At 41.8% G+C, this 23,188-nt stretch overlaps 1 protein-coding gene across 1 annotated transcript in view; it reads right to left on the bottom strand.

The window, feature by feature from the left end:
* The window catches only part of GRIN3A (glutamate ionotropic receptor NMDA type subunit 3A), a 146,851-nt gene that overhangs the window by 73,109 nt on the left and 50,554 nt on the right, over positions 1-23,188 (bottom strand). The window contains exon 2 of the mRNA XM_072991995.2: positions 4,202-4,806. Coding sequence (XP_072848096.2) covers positions 4,202-4,806 — 605 coding nt within the window. The remainder of the gene's footprint in view (positions 1-4,201; positions 4,807-23,188) is intronic.

The following is a 23,188-nucleotide window of genomic DNA, read 5'->3' as shown; positions in this document are numbered from 1 at the left end:
TTGGTGGAGGGCGGAGTTAAGGGGGGGAAAGAAAAGGAGAGAGGTGGGGAGGAATAGGCAGTTGAGAGTGGAGAAAGAAGGTTGTTCAGTTGAGAGTTAACAACATTGACTGGACTGTTATCACCTGTAACAATAAACAATTTCGACTTGGTTTTTAAATGATACGTAGCACGGACCTGTGTCATTAAGAGTGAACAAAGTTGATGTAATCAACTGGTGGCAGCTGAAGGACACATTGTGTGAGCCTTTGCTTGGTGAAACGACCAAGGGCCACACAGGAACGTGACTCTTCCCTTTCCCATTCTCTCTAGAACTGGCTCCCAACTGTAGCAACTGTTGCAGAGAAATCCACATTAGTTTAGAATTTGTGTGACTGCTGCATGCATTCAGAGTTGGGGGGGGGGATGGATGACTCTCCTTATTTTAGATTTAACAAAACAATTTGCTCTTCAATTTATAATCCCTGGAAATTAACCAACTGTGTTTTCAAGCCTGCTGTTATTTATTTGCTACATTTATAGCAGTAGTTTCCAACCTTAGCTCCCCAGGTGTTCTTGGAATAAAACTCCCAGAAGCCTTCACCACCAGCTGTGCTGGCTAGGATTTCTGGGAGTTGTAGTCCAAGAACACCTTGGATTCCAAGATTAGGACCCACTGCTTTATAACCTAATGTTTCCTCTGGTGAGTTCAAGGCAGCATCCCTTGCTTTCCTCCTCCCCACTTCTTCCTCACAAAACCCCTGCAAGGCAGGTTGGGCTGAGAAAGAGACTACTACTGGCCTAAAGCCATTCAAGGAGTTGAACGGCAATTAAAGAGTCCCTGTTAGGACTCTCAAGCACACACTAAACCACTTAGTGAGTGTACGTTAGTAATGAGTCTTCACTTGCTGGCTAGGAAAGAGTGAATGTATTTCGTTACACAAAGGAACAGGATTTTCAGCCACAGACTCTGTACTTTTTAGATCAATGTTTGGAGTTCAGGCACGGGGAAAACAGATGTATCCCAATTTCTGCTGTCCGTTCACACAATGTATATCTGTCCAAGGGGCCAGCTCAATAGCTAATTATAACTCCTCAAAGACCATACCTGTGTGATACACTTTTTTCCATTCATATATTGGCTCAAATCCAATTGGTGAATAGCTCCACATGGACCTCAGTCACCTAATGGTTTTATCCCCTCCTGCCAACTTCTCTTCTTGTGATTGGTTGCGCAACTATCTGCACGCCTAATTTTCCAATCAGTGTTGCCGATTGCTCGCTGGGTGACCGACCTTATGCGACTGGATAATTAAACAGAACTCTGGCCTTTTATATTTTGAGGTGCACACGTTGACCCTCTTTAGGTAGGCTTTAAAATGTTAGAAGAATGAAATAAAGAGACAAGGTGGCAGCAACTGGCTCAAATGAGGGACCCATTTATTAATATGAAGTCAGATTTGCAAAGGGGTCTCAGTATAGCTTCCTGGATAGTTCAGTGGTTAGATATCTGGCTGTGGAGCTAGAGGCTGGGAGGCTGGCGATGACTGGGAGTCCCCCACTGTTCCTCCTGTGAGTAGAGCCAACCTATGTGGCTTTGGGCAGGCTGCACAGTCCCAGGGCACCCCAAGGAGAAGGGAGTTGGAAACCACATCTGTTTATTCTCTACTTGGAAAACCCTGGAAAGGGTCATCATAAATCCAAATTTACTTAATGGCATTTAATGATGATTATCCTTCATATATATACAGTATACAATTTTGTCTTCTTTATGCATCCAAATGTTAGTGCTTCTGTTGTAACTTCAAAGAGTCATAGTAGTCAGCGTTTGGTAGTGGGTTAATTAAATTATTCTGTATTCATTAGCTGATGACTCGGTCATTCTGTCTTTATCTCACAAAGTTTAGTATGGAATGAGAAAATGAGAATGGGCACAAAGTCAAATCACACAGTACTTTAATTACCTAAATAGCATAGTTAAAATGCCATAATTTACAGACTAGATGGGCCTTTCAAATCCTAATGCTTTTTACCCTGTAACAAGGGCGATCATGAGATTAGGCATTAACTCGGCAGAAATTCTCTGTCATCATTCACAAGGCCTCTAATGTATGCGCTCCGTTGCTAAAGCAAAGCCCAGAATAAAGAATGGAGAGCCTCACATACATTGTTATAAAGGAATTACTCTAAATGTTATGATTGTAATTTTTAAACTTCAGAGATACTTTTTCTGTTGGGTGAAATGGCTTGTTTCCTTGTACCATTTCCCCAACCCGTAAATTGATGTACCTCAGTCTGGCTTTTAGACACGCCACCCAAATCATTTTTAGACCATGTGCTGTCCCAGACTATTCAAAACACGTCTGTAGCTCTTCCAGGAGAAAGAGCAGAAAAAACAGCATATGCAGTCTATGTTGTCTCCAATTGTATTTGAGATGCTGGCCTGCTATGGCCTTGCAGTGTGTTTAACCAACAAAGGAACCCCCTGGCAGTTCAAGTGACATTTTCAGAGTCTTCCTCTTATCAGATGTATGATGTAGGCTGATTCACTGATGTCTTCACTGTTGATGTCTCTACCCAGCCTTGGCTTTGATCTCCACATGGCGCCTTCTATCTTTCCTTGCAAGAGAAGCCCACTTCAAGAGGCTCATTTCAAAGCCACTTTGTCTTTTGGGCTGTAATCCATCCTATATACACTTAGGCAGAGAAAGCCCTATTGAATTCGATAGCACTTGTTTTCAAGGGACATATGAATTATTGTACCTTTAAGTGATGTTGTTGAAAGAAAATAGCTTTGCTAGTTCTAGAAGGTCTTTCACATATGTGATAAAACCAGTCGCACGGTAGAGGAGAGGTTCAATTAGAATTTGGGTGGGCACTTTGCACTCCAGATATCACTGGAGAACTAGAACTCCTATCATCCCTCACTTTTGATCATGCTGTCTAGAGGAGATATGGTTGTACTCCAGCAACATCAAAGAGCCCAAAATTTGCCTAGCCTTGTGCTAGGCACAATCATATGCAAGAATGGCTTAGCAGGTGGCAAGCAGGCCTGTAGATCACAGCTCTGATTCTGTTTGGCTGGAGGACCATTGGTTGAGAGAACTGGAACATGCATTGCCAACATCAGACAGAGACAACGGGTAATGGAATTCATGTGCTAACACGGTCCCACCACAAACTTTGTGAGAGTACTAGCCATTCCATCAGCCAAAACTAGCAATTTTGGTGCCCAGGGTTTCACTGTTCTGTTGGTTAAACTTGGGACATGGGAAGGGGACAGAAGAATGTGGAAGAATACCAGTGTCTAAGCAAAACTCCATACAGAACCCCTTTGTTTTGCATTTCTTTCTGCCTCAGAAAGAGCAGCTGTGAGCAACATGCACACTGAGATGAGTGGTTTCATGCCTTTGTAGAGGCAAATACAACAGGTGAGTGCAGAAAAATTGTGCACACTCTACATTTTGGTGCCCTGGATCAAAGGCCCAGTTGCAGCTCTGCCTCCTGTGCCTGGCAGGGAGAGCTCTGACATCAGCCCTGGCAGTGAGGCTGGTATGGGGGACATGGTATGGTTTGATGTTAAGGCCCCTTCCAGCCCAGTAGGCACGATGTCATGCTTTGCGTGTTCAGGCCAAATAATTCAGTGAATTCAAGGTGGTTCACAGAAAACAAGGGGCCAAGCTAGATGGCCCTTAACTGAGTGAGTGAGTGAGTGAGTGAGTGAGTGAGTGAGTGAGTGAGTGAGAGAGAGAGAGAGAGAGTGAGTGAGTGAGAGTGAGTGAGTGTGTGTGTGTGTGTGTGTGTGTGTGTGTGTGTGTGTGAGAGAGAGAGAGAGAGAGAGAGAGAGAGAGAGAGAGACTCTATGGAACAATGGTAAGTTGGCATGACTGTATAGTGGCTGGTTGGTCATTGTTTTCCTCTTCTGCCATTTCTTTTTGACACTTCTGGTTCAGGAAGTGTTCCTGAAGAAGCTGGACAATCACTTGAGAAGGGGAGTACAGGGATAAAGCTATTGGCAGGATAAGGGTTAAACACCTCGAACCTACCCACAGCTTTTGCTTTGTTTCTTCAAACTGCACCCTCCCCGGTGCTGCTTCTTTAATGCCCAGTTACCATCTGACCCACGTTTCCAAAGTAGCTCTAATTTGGCTCTTGAGTATATGAGACTTCCATATCATGCATTCATAACATTTCTAAGAAAATTGCTGGAAACAAAGTCTTACTTTGATAAATACTGGCCTGAAGTGAGATTTTTTTCCTCCGTGTTCAAGCAGTTGGTGGTACTTGGAATAAGTGCCAGTTCTGGTTGGATCATGGTAGCGGATGCAACTGCTCTTGCTACCAACTCCATTGCATCCTGGACATAGTCTTCAAAAAAAGACTGTGTTGTTTTCCCATGAGCTATAAGACCCAACGGCAAGCCTTCGGTCCTCAGCTCTTCCACATTGTGCGAATCCCCAAGAATCCAGTGAAGTTCAGGAGGCATCACCCCAAACTGGGTGGTGATCTCAAAGATCCTCCTTGTGCTTTCCATATCACAACCAAACATCACCACTGTTGATGTGGTGTCCTTAATGTTCTCCAGGTGAATCTGCAAGTAGGTCAAGAGGTCATCTGTTGATGTGAGGTTTCCCGTGATATTTATAATGGATCCCAAATGAAATTTGGAGCTTTGCTGTGTGAGGAAGAGAAAATCTGTGATGTTCCATTCTTCCTGGCATACCACCAAGCTAAAATTATACCAATTGTTCAAGGCCAAGATTGAGAAAGTGACATCAGCGTCAAAACTTAATGAGCGTTCTAAGCTCAGTTGTAGGTGAAGGGGATTCTGTAAGATAAGAAAAATATTGGTTAGAGTTTTGACCACAATAGTAACAGATTTTGGGTGGGTTTTTTTGTGGGGGAGGGGGCATTCTTTTTAATCTGATTTCCCATTTTATTGCTGCCTTTAGCTCCAAAAATACTAAGAATGCATTTAATTCGTATATAATATAATATAATATAATATAATATAATATAATATAATATAATATAATATAATATAATATAATACACAGTGGTGCCTCGCTTAACGACAATAACGCATTCCAGGAAAATCGCCGTTAAGCGAAAACATCGTAAAGCGAAAAAACCCCACTGAAACACATTGAAACCCGTTCAATGCATTCTAATGGGGTAAAAACTCACCGTCCAGCGAAGTTCCTCCATACGGTGGCCATTTTCGCTGCCTGTATAGTGAGGAACCCGTCCCTAAACACAGCGGGGAGCCATTTTAATCACCCGGCAGCCATTTTGAAACCACCAATCAGCTGTTAAAAAAACGTCGCTTTGTGAAGAATCGGTTCCCGAAGCAGGGAACCGATCATCGCAAAGTGAAATTCCCCCATTCAGACCATCGTTTTGTGATCGCAATTGTCATCACGAAAAGATCGTCGTTAAGCGGATTCATCATAATGCGGGGCAATCGTAAAGTGAGGCATCACTGTAATATAATATAATAAGGCTGGCTGGATAGTTCAGTGAGTTTGGTAACTGGCTCTGGAGCCAAAGGTGGAGAGTTTAATTCCCCACTGTGCCTTCTGAAAGAAGAGCCAGCCTGTGTAGCCTTGGGCAAGCTGCACAGTCCCAGTGTGCGCCCAGAAGAAGGGGATGGTAAACTACTTCTATTCTCTACTTATAAAACCCCCAAAAAGGTCACCAGAAGTCAGAAATTACTTGATAGCACATCATTAGTATAATATAACATTATATTCGCCTTATAACAATATGGCTATTCTGAAGAAAGCCCTGATTAATTTAATGGGGCTTACCACCAGATAAATGTGTACAAGATTGGAGCATAGCAAAGCAATTCTGTGCACATCTGCAGAAGCAACAAGGCTCAAAGGGTTCAGTGGGATATAGGTCCATGATTGACAACTTACAGTTTGGATTTGTATTGAAGCGAGAAACAAACACATAAAAGCCCCTATGGACTATTTTACATTCTGCCTGAAGCCCCTATGGAACAAAACGACAGGCCAATGACCCATCCTATTTATGTCTGGCCTTTGTTTGCTCTAGATTTCTTACTTGTAGATCTTGGAAAAAATACTTGCTTGGACTGGGATCCCCGAATCTTTTAGCTATTTTGGTTGGTTCTGGAAAATATAGTTTGAAAAAAGTCACATTTCCACGTTCTCTTAAAATGTCTCCTGTTCAGTTTTGTGAGGAATCAGGAGAAACAGTCCATTGTTTGGCTAAATAAACGAGGGTACGCATGCCAGCCCTGACAAATCTTCATATCGGACTCTTTCAATGTGAAAGACTGGGAGGAGATGGTATGTCAGTTTCCTTCCATAATTAGCATTTTCCAGATGTTTTAAAGGACAGATCCAACCCCATGGGACTATTAGCCTATACTAGCCAGGGAGGTCACTTACACTTGACCAGAAATGACAACGGTGAGTCACCAAAAAATTAGATAAGGAGAATGGGTTTGCATATGTTTAGTGATATGTACAGCTGCAAAAATAGACACATTTTTAGTAATTTAAGCAAGATTATGAATCATTTCAGTTGAGTAGGAAAGAAAGTGATCAGATGACTTATATGCCAGGTGACATTACCTTCCAGGTTCTTCTTTCTGGGGAATGGGCAACTTTAAGGCCCCTGATCCTCATGGCTCATTTGAAAGTTCAAGGAGGATTTGACCACTAGCCCTATTCATTTAGGGCAGCCACCTACATATCACCACAAATAATAGAAATCACCAAAAATGATGGGCATAGAGCATGATTTGCTATAGGACATTTAAAGACAAAATCAGACTTGGGCATTTGTTTACTGTCTTTTAGTGTGGTATTTGTTTGCTCATTTTTAGCATCTCTATATTACTGTTTTTAGCTTTAAATATTTTCTTTTCATGATGCAAGCCATCTTGGGTCCTTCTTAAAGAGAAAGAAGGGCTAAAAATGTTTTACATGCATGCATACATGCATACATGCACACATGCACACATGCACACATACATACATACATACATACACACACACACACACACACACACACACACACACACACACACACATACATACATACATACATACATACATACATACATACATACATACATACATACATACATACATACATACATACATACATACATACATACATACATACATACATACATACATAAGGCTGGACAGCCATTCAAATTGAGGCCATTTTAAAAAGAAGGATTGTTCTCTGGTAGCCCTTCATATAGAGAGTACCTTCCCTAAAACAGGACAAGTGGTCACTCTAATGCTCACTGGGGTGAAGACAGCTGAAGTCCAAGATGTTTAGAGCAGTGGCTCCCAACCTTGGGTCCTCAGATGTTCTTGGACTAAAACTCCTAGAGGTCTTCCTCACTGTCTGTGCTGACCAGGGTTTCTGGGAATTGCCATCCAAGAACATCTGGGGAACCAAAGTTGGGAACTATTGGTACAATGTTAGGGAAGGCTATTTGAGGCATATTGAGGTGAACAGGCCTTGGAAGCTGCCTTGCTACAGGACACGTGGTAGTGTCACTTCCTCCATCATGAGAAGACTGGCAGAGAAGCAGACGGGGCCTGCACACACATTGAGGGCAGTGCTCGTGGCTCCTACACAGTTTGTGTCCTGACACAGTTTGGTTGAATGCATAAATAGGAGTAGGGTGTTTGCAGCTAGGTGTGTACCAAACTGCAGCTTTCTAGCTAGCCCATAGAAAAGGATTTGAACCATTTTGGGGTACCCTTTGCACCTCTTCTTTTAAGAGATGGGCACAGAAATGTTCCATCTTTCACGTAGGCAGTCAGTGAGACAAGGGGTGAAATCTAAGGTGACATGAAATTTTTTTCAATAATGTTGATCCCATGCACAAGTGAAGAAAGTTCAGAGCAACTGACTTGCTGTTTCTCTGTACTACTCTCTATCATGTTGCATACTAAACTGAAAATACAACTCTGCTTTGAGACAAGTTCTGGGAGACTCCAAGGGTCTGGGTTTCTGATCTCCTTGAAAAGTAGCCTTGCTCCCTTCCAGACACCGCAACAGCGAAGATTCCTAAGGTGTCCCCTCTGTTATCTCTGATTCCTGATCAGGAAAGCAAGCGGTCTCAGCAAGTAGATAAGGGGACTTTGTTCCCCTGTTCTTCTCCTCTGGGTGGTAAGGTGGGCAGAGGAATGAAAGCAAGCATTCTAATTTGCCCCTTATGGGAGATCCTGGAAGTAATGAGCTGAAATTACTTCGATTCACTATGTCCTCCTTTCTGAAGAAGAAAAATGGCAAGGAAGTGAGGCATGGGTCTTTACTGAAGCCCTCCCTAGGCTGAAACTCTCTACCTTGCACTTCAGACAAGAAGCCATGGGGGGTGTGTATCCACAAAGGAGGAATCTAGTCCTTCACCCAACTCCTGTTCCTCATTCCGTTGGGAACACCAGGCCTCAGACATCAGATATTCCATCTAGATTATAGAGTAGCGCAATTCCACCTAGATTATAGAGTAGCTGTGATTCATAATCACGAGTATAATAAGCACCATGCTGCTGCTTAATTTAGACACTCGTGGTTTAAAAATAAAATAAAGTCAGAATAGGTTTTGTTTGTTATGTGGAGCTACTTGAGGGACTTTATTAAGGAGGAAACCGTCTGCCACGCATTAATCCTTAGTGATATGCAACTGCAGGTCTCACAACAGATTTGTAGTGCGGCTAGTGATGTAGTCCCTCAGAGTGTGATAAGAAAAAATGCATTTCAGGGATATTCAGCGTCTCCTTCTCCATTAAGTATTCAAAGCCTCTTTATCCAAGCACACAAGTGAACTAATTAAATGGGTAAGAGACTGCTGCAATCAATACACATCTTGTAATATCAATTATTTATTTGAACTATAGAATGAATTAAAGGTGCTGATGGCCATAACATCTACAACCCCAGCAAGAAGTGCTTGTGGCATACTCTCCAGTTATTTAACGGGCACCATACACATTTTGCCACTATGTTCATTAAGCTGGTGATGTATGAATTGAATTTGTACTCAGTAATCTAGATTCCAACCTCAAACTGCAATCAGTTTGCCATGCTTAGAAATTGGAGTGCACAAATTTGCTTCTTAAACTGTCACCATCTTTGTAAAATTTATTTTTCGCGGTACAGGCTGAAAGACTGCACTGTTAATGGGTGCATTCACACATCACAATAAACCACAATTTGTCCAAAGCAGGTTTTGTTATTTAAGCCACAAATTGTGCAGCAAATAAAATAGGGTTTCGCTTCCCCATTTGGGTTTTTTTTTTCTCTTGCCCTTTTTGCCAGCTAGGAAAACAAATGAGGTACAAGCCATGGTTATGGATACACATATCACAGCAGACCATAGTTTAAGGATGTGGTTCTTGACATTGGCATACATTGGTACAAGCCATGGTTATGCATACACATATCACAGCAGACCATAGTTTAAGGATGTGGTTCTTGACATTGGCATACATAGCACTGGTGGAATAGAAATAATCTAGGTGGGATGTAGGGTTTCATAACAATAAGAAGTAATTCCCCCCTCAACCTATTTGTCTTTCTGCATGTGTAACATGCAATTTCCTATCTGCCATGTATTATCCATCTGCAGAAATCAGGCACGTTGGAAGCAACATTGGGCATTGGGTATTTCTCTTAACCCTGTTCCCACCAGTTTATTGTAAATGATTAACATAGTAGCAGAATGGCTGTAAACAGATATGTGTCCTTCTTAGGAAAAATGTTGGCCTTTTGTTTCTGTCACGGTGGGGTATTACAGGTTCTTTGTTAGAATTATTGGTAGAACCCAAGGTACAACCACTGCTTCAAACAAGCCAGAAGTTGCAAGCCAACAACAAACCAAGGATTCCAAATTATGGTTTGTGGCTAACTATGGTTTTTCCAGAAGAAATGGGTTCATGTGTCAACACAAGCCAGATTTCAACAAACCTTATTTGATGGTTGGGGTGTCATTCTGTGGAAACACACCTGGTGTCTTCATGTAAAAGAATGTGGTTTGAGGAAAATTAGTTTTCAGGAGATTTATATTTTAAATCAGTCTTACAGAGTTATATTAGAGCAGGCACCAGGTTTGAAAGGGGCCTGGACAAGGTATCCCCTGTCCCCTCAAATAGCTGCTGGCAGTCACCAAGTTACGAGCTGGTGGCAGCAGGTAGTAGTGTGGAGGGGCATGACACTGGGGAAAAAAGCCACCTCAAGCACCTTGCTCTGTCTCTACCTGGCACAAGAGGACAAACACTAGGCCAGGTAGCTGCAGCTGTTCATGTCTTCCTTTTCCCAGAATGTCTTTGAACATTCTGGGGAAATGAGGGATGATCAATTGGAAGTGAGGCCCAGGTGCATGAGAGGCTCATGAGAGGTGTTGAGGATGATGGCAGCTGAAGCCACCTAGCTCAGTTTTTTCCTTCTCTGTTTTAGCCCATTGTTTGTTTGTTTGTTTGTTTGTTTGTTTGTTTATTTTCTCCTTCCTTCCTTTCACTACCAGACATATTGGACCCTCCAGGTCTCCAGCATTGGCCCAACCATGCTTTATGCTGCTGCCAAAAATAGGAAGCAAGGATCCAGGAAATAGCAACAAAGATGGACAAGCCTATCACTGGGCAGAGTGAGACAGTCATCTTAGGTAGCAGATGCTAGGAGATGGGAGCATGAAATTGTAGAAGTGAGATATATACCAGGTGGTCCATTTTATGCTCTCTGAGCTAGCCTACTTATTGGGTTTCTATATCTCAGGTTTGGGAGTCCATTGTCTGCGTCTCAGGATTTGGACTTAAAATCTCAGATGAGATGATGCTAAATTTACAAGCCAGATTTTGCAGTTCATTCTTCTGGCACCAGGATGGACCATTTAGACATGCTTCAAAGCACTCTTGTCTTTTCATTATCTTGCATGGTCTAGGGCTGCTGCTGCTGGAATTCACAGCAGAAACTTTAGTATTATTAGAGTTTCTACATGGTCTTTCTGTCAGGCACATACCATTTTCCAATTGTTGATGAATGACCAGCTTCTGTGGGTCATTCATCAAAATTCACAAAAGCTCTGCCCCTAGCTTTCTGGCTTTGGCCTTAAAATCTCAGGCAATGGGATGTTGCTGAACTAGTAAATTATCGAAGGTAGTGTGGCCAACACAATTGGTTTTGTTTGTGGGATGGAAGAGGATGCTATCTTGCCTTCCACCTCGAGCACCAACATGTTTTGATCTGGCGCTGATGATTATATAGTGTTGTTCAAGAAAGTTCTGTTAAGTGTTTGAAGCAATATATGGATCCATTCTATGTGTAATTACTCAAAAGTACACAGTGATCAATCCACAATATATCTGATCATTAGCAATAAACTATGCATTTGGATTCCTGATAAAGAGATCAAGTCACAGAACATAGAGCATTGCTGATCCAGTGAAGTGAGAAAATGAAGGCTCAGCAATTGTGACATTATGTTAACAAAACTGATGATCTTACCCATTCTAAGGTAATACTTGAAATTCGAGTGGTCAGCACTGAAAAAGCTGATCAGATTTTGGAGAAACAGCAATAAATTGCTGATTGAAAAAGTGAACGAAACAAGTCCATATAAAATTGTGATCAGATGTCCAATGAAAAAAAAGCAAAGAAGATTCTTAACTAGTTTTTTTCCCCTGTAGTGGCAGCTGCCTACCAATCCAAAAACCCTGTTACTGGAGAAGGAACTAATTTTAGTTTCTAGAGGAATAACAGCGAGTCCGGGAAAGCATTCTATGCGACCTTAAACACTTACACATTTAAAATGGCACCAGCTTTCCTGAGCAATTCTTCACTTAACTAGATGCAGAAATTGTTGTCCTGTGATACATATTCATACATGGATGTTGTAGAGCAATATAAACAGTGAGTGAGAACTGCTGTACAGCTCAGTGGCTTAAGCCTCTGGCTGAGGAGCCAGAGGCTGGGAGTTCAATTCCCCACTGTGCCTCCTTGACAATGATCCACAGGGTCCCTTCCAGCTCTGCAGTTTTAAGATGATGATGATAGCAGAAATGTAATCCAGAAGTGGAACAATTCACAAAAGCAATAGTGAGAACTCAACCGTCCTAGCACTAACAGACTAACATATTTGCTGTGATGGCAAAACTTTATTCCAAATTAAGCCCAGGTTATAGAACTGATGTGAGAAGTGATGGCACTGTGAGTTAAACCGCAGAAGCCTTTGTGCTGCAAGGTCAGGAGACCAGCAATCATAAGATCGAATCCTGCCAACCTAGCAGTTCGAAAGCATGTAAATGTGAGTAGATAAATAGGTACCACCATGGTGGGAAGGTAACTGTGTTCTGTGTCTAGTTGAGCTAGCCACATGACCATGGAAACTGTCTACGGACAAACGCTGGCTCTATGGCTTGGAGATGGGGATGAGCACCGTGTCCTAGAGTCAGACACGACTGGACTAAATGTCAAGGGGAACCTTTACTTTTACCTATAGAACGGAACCTAATAAACTGCAATCACTTGTTTTATGGATGGCCTATATTTGAAGTTTCTTTGCAGAATGAAACTCCTTTTGAATGGCATCAGTGGCATGGGCTGTGAAAAAGAGAGAGCACCTTGCCCCAAAATGCTGGAGTGAAGTGTCCCCTGCTCAGCCCAAGAACATGCTTTAATGTCAGTTACAGAGTGCCCTGCGAGGCAAAGATAGGATACCCCCCCCCCCAATTTCTTGAACCATTTCTGGTTTGTGCCCATTTTTTTCCCTTTAAATAGAGATTAGCTTATGTAAAAATGTATATGTTTTTGCAATATATTGGCATTGTAATTACAGTCTAATGTGATCTAAAAAGGAAAAGACAGCCAGTCTAGAGATGGAGTGGGTGGGTAAAGAATCATTTTTCTAAAATATGCAGACTACAGTACAAGTGAACCAGTGAGCCAACACCCTATATATTGAAAAAGAGAGAAGAACTGAGCTGTGAAAAGGACTAAAAAGAATCAAAGAGACCACGCAGGAACTCCTTGTGGCTCTTTACATTCTAGATCAGTGATGGGGAACCTATGACATGCGTGTCACATCTGGCATGCAAAGCCCTTTCTTTTGGCACACGAGTTGTGGAAACAAACCTTTTGAAGTGGCTGCAGCTGGGATTCCCCCTTTCTCTTCCTGTTCTGGGTCCTTTAACTTCCTGTCCATCCCCATGATTCCCCCTTTAACTTCCTGTCCGTCCCCATGATTCCCCCTGAAACTGCCACTTCCTGTTCTGGTTCTGGTCTTCCGAGAAGCACGGCAGCCACTGGTTTCTTCCCCACCCCCTCATTTTGAGCACTTGAGCCAAAAAAGGTTTGCCTCCACTGTTCTAGATGCTAAAAGACTATGGCTTGTGGATACAGGAATAGCTGCCAGAATTTTAGACAAATCAGCTTATGGAAGAGCTTGACTCTATTAGCCCTGAAAAAGGAGTTCCTATTCTTTGAATAGTTTACTTCATTTTATTTATCATATTTTTGGACCACCCAGTAACCAAAGTGCTCTGGGTGGTATAGAGCTACATTAAATATATATATTTAATGGTGCCTCACTTAACAATTGCCTCATTAATCAACGAAACCACTTTACAATGAAGTTTTTGCGATTGCTTTTGCAATCACAAAACAATGTTCCTATGGGGAAAATTCGCTTAATGATGATCAGTTCCCTGCTTCGGGAACCAATTTTTCGCTAAACGATGATTTAGAAACAGCTGATTGACGGTTCTAAAATGGCTGCCAGCTATGCAAAATGGCTCCCCGCTGTGTTTTCAGGATGGATTCCCCGCTTTACAGGCAGCGAAAATGACCGCCCCTATGGAGAATCTTCACTGATGGTGAGTTTTCAGCCCATTGGAACGCATTGAACCAGTTTCAATGCATTTCAATGAGCTTTTGCATTTCGCAAGACAATGTTTTCATAAGACAGCGATTTTCATGGAATGAATTAACATTGTCTTGCGAGGCACCACTGTATATAAAAGCACAAAACAATAATGAAATAGGTAAAGATAAAGGTTCCCCTTGACATTTAGTCCAGTCGTGTCTGACTCTAGGGCACGGTGCTCATCCCCTTTTCCAAGCGATAAAGCCAGCGTTTGTTCGAAGACAGTTTTCATGGTCACATGGCCAGCATGACTAGACATGAAACGCTGTTACCTTTGTACTGTGGGGGTACCTATTTATCTACTTGCATTTTTACATGCTTTCAAACTGTTAGATTGGCAGGAGCTGGGGCAAGCGATGGGAGCTTGATCTTACAACTGCTGGTCTTCTGACCTTGCAGTACAGAGGCTTCTGCGGTTTAACCCGCAGCACCACCACGTACCCACTAATAATGAAATAGCAGAAGATAAAATAATAAGATTTTGTAGTACAATTGTTTAGTTGTACAAAAGTCATAAGAGAGTCACCCTGGATTCCTGTGAATTAAGATGGAATACCTGTCCAATCCAATAAGCCAATCGATCAATCACAACAAAGTGAAATCAACAAAAACAATGTAGTGCATAATAAAACCAAGATAAAGAGTAAACAGAGACGGAGCAGTGCAGAATTCTTAAAGTACTAAAATAGTTCTTTGTCCACATTGAACTTGACCTGCAAAGCAAGTATTCTATAATCTTGTCGCTTGAAGAGTCATAAACAATATCCTCAAGTTTAAGACACTTTCCATGCATTTTTTTTTAAAAACCAGAATGCTTGAGCTAATCAGTCCTAACAAATACATTGCACTTTGCCATTTGATACCTTTTCTTTTTCCCCTAGCCAATGTAATGTATTGGGACACAGGAGAAGCAGGAGGAGGAAAGAGTATGATAAAGGTGCCAGGTGATCATGTCTGTGGGGGAAGACATTCCACAAATGGGGGTCACCACAGAAAAGCCACCTCTCTTAGCTGTCAAGAAAAACTGGTGCAGTTTGCATGACAAGCGAAACCTGCCAAAATCCCATCTTCTCTGCAGCTAATTGATATGTTGAGTCCTTCTTTCTTTTTTCACCTGGTCAGTCTCTTACAGAGGCTTGGGGTGGTGCCCTACACTGATGTACAGCTTCTGAAGTGTATACATACAGTGTTTCAAGGAGAAGGTTCAAATGCATACTGGAGTTTAGATTCAGTTGTATCTAAAAATAAAGTGAACATTGCAACCTTCTGTATAACCAAAGGACATTTATGACTCACTGCAAGACTATGTGACAGCCATTAATCTGCATATTAGAGAAGTTATCAACATTGTAAACAACATGATTGCAGAAGGTGAGTACAAAGAGTGCGAAGCAGCTGTGAACTCAGCAGCAAAGTCACACTTATGGAAGGTAAACACTGATCGCAAAGTGAAGCCAGAACTACAGCTATGTAATTGCTGATTTTTATGCTTCAGAGACAGACGATCAGGCGTACAGTAGAAATGGAGCTTCCAATATAAGAAACACTAGTCTCATAGAAATGATTAATTTACACATGATTGTCATCTGGGGATTGCTTGACCTATAGTATATTATATGTGGCTACAGCACACATGTAGTATTGTAGTAGGAAGAAACTAGGGATGCAGGTATATAATTTATTTATTTACTTATTTAATGTATATACCACTCCACTTGTGCTAGAGCACTACTCTGGGCTGTTGAACAGCAGGTTAAAACCATGTCAAAATAACCAGACATTTAAAAAACTCACAATATAAAAGCCCAATGGCTCCAAAACAATTTACAAGAGCAGCAGGACAGGGGATGAGCAAAATATCAAACCAGGTCAGTATGAAAGACCTCCCTTAAAAGAAAAGGTGTTAAGTTTTCTTCTAAATATCAAAAGGGAGAGAATCAGGCATTGTTCCTCCAGAAGCTGATTCCACAGAGTTGGGGCCACCTTCGTGCCCCTGCCTCTGGTGGAAGACCTTTGGGTCTCTCTTGGGGTGGTCACTCAGAGGAGCCTGGTCTGGGAGGATCTGGTGAACAGGGGAAGATGGCACTGGGGTCAAATGCTCCAACAAGTAATGTGGTTCCCAAACCATGGAGTGTTTTATGTGTCAGAGTCAAAACCTTGAACCTGATCCAGGACACAACAGGTAACTAGTGCAGGTAGGGCAGAACTGGAGTGATGTGCTCAGATTTGCTCACACCAGTCACCAGTCTGGCCACTGCATTCTGGACTTGCTGTCATCTCCTGGTCAGGTTCAGGGGGAGACCCATGCAGAGAGCACTGCAATAGTCAATCTGAGAGATGACCAATGCTTGCATGAGGAAACATTTTTTTTTAAATTTTATTTATTTTTCCTAAATACAGAAAAAAAAACCCCTACTCATAAAAGACAAAACCTAATTCATAAAAACAAGACCTAACAATACAAATACAATCAAAAACAAATACAAAACAAAACCCCACACATATGGCAGGGGGAGGCATTCCACACAAAGTTTCATGAGGAAACACTTATCAAGGCATGGGTGGAGTTGGGTGATAGGCCTCGGCTGTTTAAAAGCTGATTTGGACATGGCTGCAATCTGGGAGTCCCAAGAAAGAGCCACATCTGGAAGAATTCTTAGATTACCCCACAATAGAGTGTCCAAGGGTCTGACAAATCATCCCCAACCTGAACTCTCTAGACACAGTCCTCAAAGAAGGGCCAGAGCCAGCTCAATGCCAGCCCCCCCATCCCAATCTCCAAGAGCCTACCCAGGAGGATACTGTGGTTGACCATATCAAAAGCCATTGAGAGATCAAGGGGGGTATTTTTTGCCAGGTCATTGTGCAGTGGGACCAGTGTCGCCTCAGTACTCCCTCATGGTCTGAATTCAGGTTGGAATGGATCAAGGCAGTCTCTTCCCACCCAACCAGCTTTTCTGCTTCCTCTGAGATTTGCTGCAATCTTCACTGTAGTTGAGGGAAAACATAGTTTCTCCCTGTAATAATAGAATGTTGTAAACTCTGAAGCCCTAGTCATACGTTATGGCAACATGTCCCCCCCCCCCCCCACACAAACACACATCTGGGAAAAAAGTGCATTCTTCACCAGCCCGTGGTGTCTTGTTGCTATTGTGGTTGATGAGATGGAAAATGCAGCAACCAATGGTGAACAGAAGTAAAGGCAAAAGCGGGTATTCTCACAGTACGGATCCACACACATGAATAAGAGTTGGATGACTGGGAGCAGCTTGAGCCTGAGGTGGGGCAGTGACCTACGTTCCCTCAAGAATGGATGGCCACTGTCCTTCCCCTCATCTCCATTGTTGCTTGCTCTTGCAAAAGCAGCAGTAAAGGGCAGTGTCTAGACCCACCCCCTCTTTCATAGCCTTCTTCATGGTTGCAGTGCTAGGTCTGAAGAAGAGAGGTTCCCACTGTGTGTAGGCTTTGGATTCTTGCCCATGGGGGCAACCCTTGCAGGAACAGGGCTATTCTCATTTTCAGACACAGCCGTGAATCTATGAAGAGTTCAAAAATGGAATGAGGTATAGCTAGGTCCTCCATTCTAAGCATTTTAATGTCTGAGTAGGGCTACAGTGCCCAAAGCTCAATGGCCTTTATATTCAGAGAGGTATTAGTATCCATGCCATTAAATGCTGGTCTTACAAACCACACCTTTGAACCTTAGATATGTGCATCATTTCCAACGATGTACTTCCCATTCCATAGTTGTGTTATATTTATGATGGTTCATTCACAGATGCTGGTCATCATTTATCCAAAGGAAACACTCCTAAATTTAGTAACATTTAGGCTGCAACCTTCTACCCCATTATCTTGGATTAAACTCCACTAAACTCAGTGGGGTTGTCTAGACATGTATATGTGGGAGCTGCCTCTGAATTTGCAGTTGCAGACTCAGACTAAATCCAGTTGTTAGATCCAACTAGAGTAAACCCGTTGAATAAGTGAAACATATAAATCCTGTTGACCTAGTGGAATGGCTCTAGTTACAACTAATAGAGGGATTTAGACCTTAATACTGTAGATACTTCTGATAGGACACAGGAGCTTGGCTCATCATTGCCATCAAAAATGATAATCCACCTCACGAGATATTCTAGTGAATAAAAAAAAATCAAAACAGATCTTAACAAAGTCTAATTAGCTGTTTTTTTTTCCTTTTCAAGAGTAGTCATTTATTATTGTAATGGTAAGCTAGATATTACAAGGATGATCACATTTTGTTCTATTAGCAACTTCTTTAAAGACGAATATTGTCATAAAGAAGAGCATACCCCTATTTGTTCAGCTAACATGCTTGGGGGAACTGGCTCAGAAAACATCAGCTTTTTAGATTGCAATTTGGACCGCATGCCCCTGGAGTGCTTCATTTTATATAAATAGGCTTTCGATCAAACTCATTAGAGTGATTTACTGATAATATTAAGCCTGCCTGATGTACAGTGTTTCATAGTTTTTCTGGATGAAATCCAACATTGTGTTAGTGGAAGAATGGGAAAACTGCTTTCCGGTGAGGGCCATATTCCTTCAGGAGCAATCTGTTCAGGGCCACATCCTGATGGCGGCTGGGTGAGGTCCAAGGCAGCAGTGGACCAGCTAAAAATCACAAGAATGAGAGCCCCTCCACCATCTTCTGTCTTGGAGCAACTTATTTTTTATTTCCCCTCTCACTCATTTCTTCCCTCTTCTACCCCATGAGAGCTACAGGGCATGTGGGTCCAACACCAATGTTTCATTTTACCCACACATTTCTCCATCTTTTTCTTCTTCTCCTCATTTAGTTCTCAACACCCTTTGATAATTTCCATTGGAGGATTTCCCACTTCTTCCCCATGTATTCTAAGAGAAGCAGTTGTGTCACAGAAGTGATACCTTCGGTTCTAACTCTTTGGTGAGAATTCACTCCTGCTCTCACGGCTTTTGGTTTCTCAGGTGGTAGCCATTTGTGGTAGTAATAACTGTTATATAATTTAACAAGCAAAGGCTTGTAGCTTACTTTGATCGGCTATCTCAGCATGCATGGGTAATTCACACAGTTTTATTGCCTCTGTGTCAACCATCATCAGCCACAAAAATGAATATATTTATTTTCTGTCCCACTCTTCAGAAGACATGTTGAATACACAAAACATGCCCAAGCTGGTCAGTAAAAGTGATCCACATATTTCCTTTTTATTTCAGGAAAAAAAATATCGGGGAATTTTTTGCTCTGTTTTCATGAAGCTGGCAATGTCTTCAGCATCTCTCTTTTGCTCAAACGATGGCTCCTCCTTTCTGTCTTGCATATTTAATCGTTTGTGCATCTTGTCACTTGTTTGGAATGTCAAAGGCCAGTTGTACCCTGCATAGCACTTTTATAAAGGAAGCAAAGAGAACCAGAGGCAGTATCAGGCTCTTCCCTCACCTGTACAAATCCCATTCACCAGAGAGAGATGACCTTGACAGCTAGGTTGAAGTTCCATGTCAGTGTCATCTTTCTAATGGGAAGGATAATCCCACCCCCAGGACCGTGAATTTCATTACTGCTCTTGCAGCCTTGGAGGGAAGGGTGAAAGGAGATAGAATTGGATCCAAGAATGGCTTGGGGTATTCATCTGTAGCAAACATCATCATCATCATCATCATCATCATCATCATCATCATCATCATCATCATCATCATGTTTCCTTAGTGGAGAACTGAATTTGGTAGAATAGCATAGCAACCCAAATCTTTTTCTTTCAGTCCCTCAAAATAGTCCATTGTCATACTGTTCTAACAGTTTGGATGTTTTTCCTGCTATTTAGTTGAAATCTGGCTTCCTGTAACTTGAGCACTTTATTACATGTCCAACACTCTGGGATGATCAAGAACAGATCCTTCCCCTCCTCTATATGACTATCTTCTAGCTGTTGCTGTCCTCTGAACATGCTGCAGTTTGTTGATGTCCTCCTTCAAGTGAGGTGTCCAGTGTGGAAAGATACAGCCTCACGGCCTGAAGCCAAGTGGTAAGTAACTGTGGTGTAAGGGACTCCTCAGTTTCGTTATATATTGATATTTGATGGATTGTATCAGACTAGAATGCAAGACATGCCCTTTAAAAATTATAATGTCGTGTCTTGCCCCAATGTCATGCAAAGCATACTCTCTGCGTCACACATATTATAAATATCCCCCTGAGAAGTCCCAGTGATTTCCTTGTTGGCTCCAGATGGCATATCTAAAGTGTTTCTAAAATAAGAAAGAAGATGCACTACACCAAGGCTTTGTGCTAAGGGACTGTGACCTAATGAAGACAAAAATGTGGATGAGTCGCAACAGGAGAGGTTTGGATGGTTTTCTTGGGCCTGTTCCTTCCTGTTTCTTGTGAGTCCTTTCCTGTCCCGAAGTCAAATATCAATCCTATCATTCTTATCATGCTGGATTTCAGAAGGTAACGTCTGAAATATTCATAATGGGAGTGGGGGGGAGTCACTGAGGCAGTTTTAAAAATCCCCTGCTTCCTTCAGCAAAGGAAACTTGGCACCCAGCCAAGCATCACAAACAAACAGACATCTCCTGTTGCTTTGAAACAAAAATAAAAATACAATGTTCACCACCCCCACCCCCACCACCCCCATTGATTAATTTAAGGCTTCTCTGAATTGGACTTGAAGATGGTTACTCTTTGGAACAGATTCCAATCATGTTGCAGGTTGGCTTAGCGTTTTGAAAGGCTACGCACAATGCAGTATCCCAGCCTGAGATATATGAATATTTTAAGCATTTGTACAAGGTCAGAGAGGAGGTGGGGAAGTGTTACAAAAAGACAGCCATTTTAAGAAACTATGGTCTATTCTCTCCCCCCCCCAACACACAATTTCTTGGTTAAATAATGTAGCTTCTGAAGCTTACAGGTATTCTCACTTAGAGCACTTAAAAGGGTTTGGATGGTAAAGTTGGAAATCTTGCAGAGGGCCTTTTTAATGTAGTCATATTAAATCAAGGAACAGTGGTGGCTCCCTTAGAGCATGGCATGGCATCACAGACAAATGGGCTTACAGTACAAAAGGGCTTCTGAGTTATTTATACGAGAGCCTATTTTCTCCTCTTTGTTACTCATCCCACAGTACAGATCCTGAAAAGACATTGAGCAAGAGTAGCATTTTCTTATGAACCATGGTTAAGTATATGGTCTGAATGCCTAAACCAAGGAGTGGGGAAACTATTCATATTGGGGAGCAATATCTCCATAGTGCAGGTGAACCAGCTGAGCACAATCCCTGCCTAAATATATAATGTATGCCTATTTTCTGATAAGAAATCTCCTCCCCTCACTTTTAGCTGTGACATTTGTTTTTGGGGAAAAATCCTGGATAGCACTGGGGGTTAGGTCTCTGGCTGCAGAGCCAGAGATGGAGAGGTCAATTCCCCACTGTGCCTACTTGACAGGGGCTCCACTGATGATCTTTTCATTCTCTCCTAGCTCTGGAGTTTTAAGATGATGCTGACAGTGATGATGAAGACAAAGTTTGAAATATGCTACGTTACAGCTCAACTTAGGCCTAACAGAAACCTGAAACCATATTTTGAGAAACCTTAGCAGAAATGAGTCGTTTACCACATTAGCGTATTTTAAAACACAATTTTTCCTACACTGTACCATCCATGTGAAAGGTCTCCATGGTTTAGCCATTTGAGAGCCACATGGGTAATACACTAGCAATAAAATCATACTATATCAGGAAACACAGAAATACCATAAACAAGAATAGCAGCTGTATAGTCAACACTAAACTGAACTAAATTAGGGAGGAAATGGAACAAAATTATGAGGCGCATGATACATAGCAGGAATAATTTCGTAACAACTTTCAAATGCTTCAAAAATGGGTAAATGGGGTTGTGTCTTCAGAAAGATAGCTGTGAATAACAACTGAATGTGGTTACCCTGTCCAATAGTAAGAGTTACTGATGGACTTCAAGGGCCACGTCTACCTTTAGGCAGGGCGAGTGAGGAGACTTGGAGTGTCATACAAGGGCAGAAAATGGTTAGCTGTGTATTTTGTGACTCATGCACTTGTACTGCCAAGGAGGGGAACTGGGGGATTTTCCTCCTTCTGTGCCAGAATAACATTTTTGAATGTTATGCTTCAATAATATATGCAATGTGTGTGCATACATTTTTCAGGCATGTGTTTGGTCTTGCGCTGGAGAACTGCATCACAAAATCTATAGTACTAAACAAATCACAGAGTAATTAGCAAATCCTTTCTTTGGAATTTGGAACAGAAAATTCCAACCATGCTGATGCTTGAAACCATACCTCCCAGCTGACTTTACAACTTAAGTCTGAAGTCACCTCATACAAGCAGACTCAGCACAGACATCTGCCATTAATTTTTGGGACTCTGACCTACAATTTTTCTACATTATCCATGAAGGGGTGGTGCCCAGCCTAAGGAAGTAGGATTTTACTCATGAAAGCTTCAATTGGTTTGATTTTTGTAGTGGTTCAATAAAGATATCATTTTACTCTTGCGTTTGTGTAATCCTGAACCACACAGCCTTTTCCTAATTCTTTCTAGTACTGAACAAACTTTTTTCATCTGTTGGTTCAGGAAGTGTGAATGATGCAGATCTGCATTTGAATATGATCTTATTGTCTTTTCTCCACCATTACTATTCTCAAGTGGGTGTCTTTCCTACACTCAATGCGTATGATTTATTTAATTGGTTATAACAGGACTTGAGATGCAAAGAATATGTTCCACTGCTAAACACCACCACATCCATTTGCAGTGGCTTCTCATCCCTCTAGCTTATAAAATCCGCTTCTGGTGAATGAAAGGACAGATGGGTCCTTCTTGTAAACAACCAGGAAGTAAAGGAGAGACAGTGGTGAGGAAGTACTGGTAAGCCATCAAGAAGTTGCTAGATCATAGCAGTTCAAATTCCCTTAATTGCCTACTTGGAATTTTCTGGGGAGTGGCTGGCCCTACAGGTAGAAAGCAATGCTTAAGTGTGTTTCTTTTTGTACTACATGGCAGACTGATTAATTCTGGGACTTTTAGTCCAAAAAATTATGAATTTTTAAACTCTGGTAGTGACTATGTTAGCCTAAATTAATATTACGTAACACTGATACAAAAGATCAGCACAGTTTCCTTTTCTTGCAGTGAATGAAAGTGTATGTCCTGTGATTCTACCAGGAAACAATTGATGCAGCCCTAGTTCTATTTTTAGACTCTTGAAAACAATGGGTGTAATATCCCATCTGCTTAAATAGCAT

Source organism: Pogona vitticeps, chromosome 2 (assembly GCF_051106095.1).
Source record: "Pogona vitticeps strain Pit_001003342236 chromosome 2, PviZW2.1, whole genome shotgun sequence".
In the NCBI taxonomy this organism is placed as follows: domain Eukaryota; kingdom Metazoa; phylum Chordata; class Lepidosauria; order Squamata; family Agamidae; genus Pogona; species Pogona vitticeps.
Note: the sequence above shows the minus strand (reverse complement) of the source record. Positions and strands in the feature narration are given on the sequence as shown.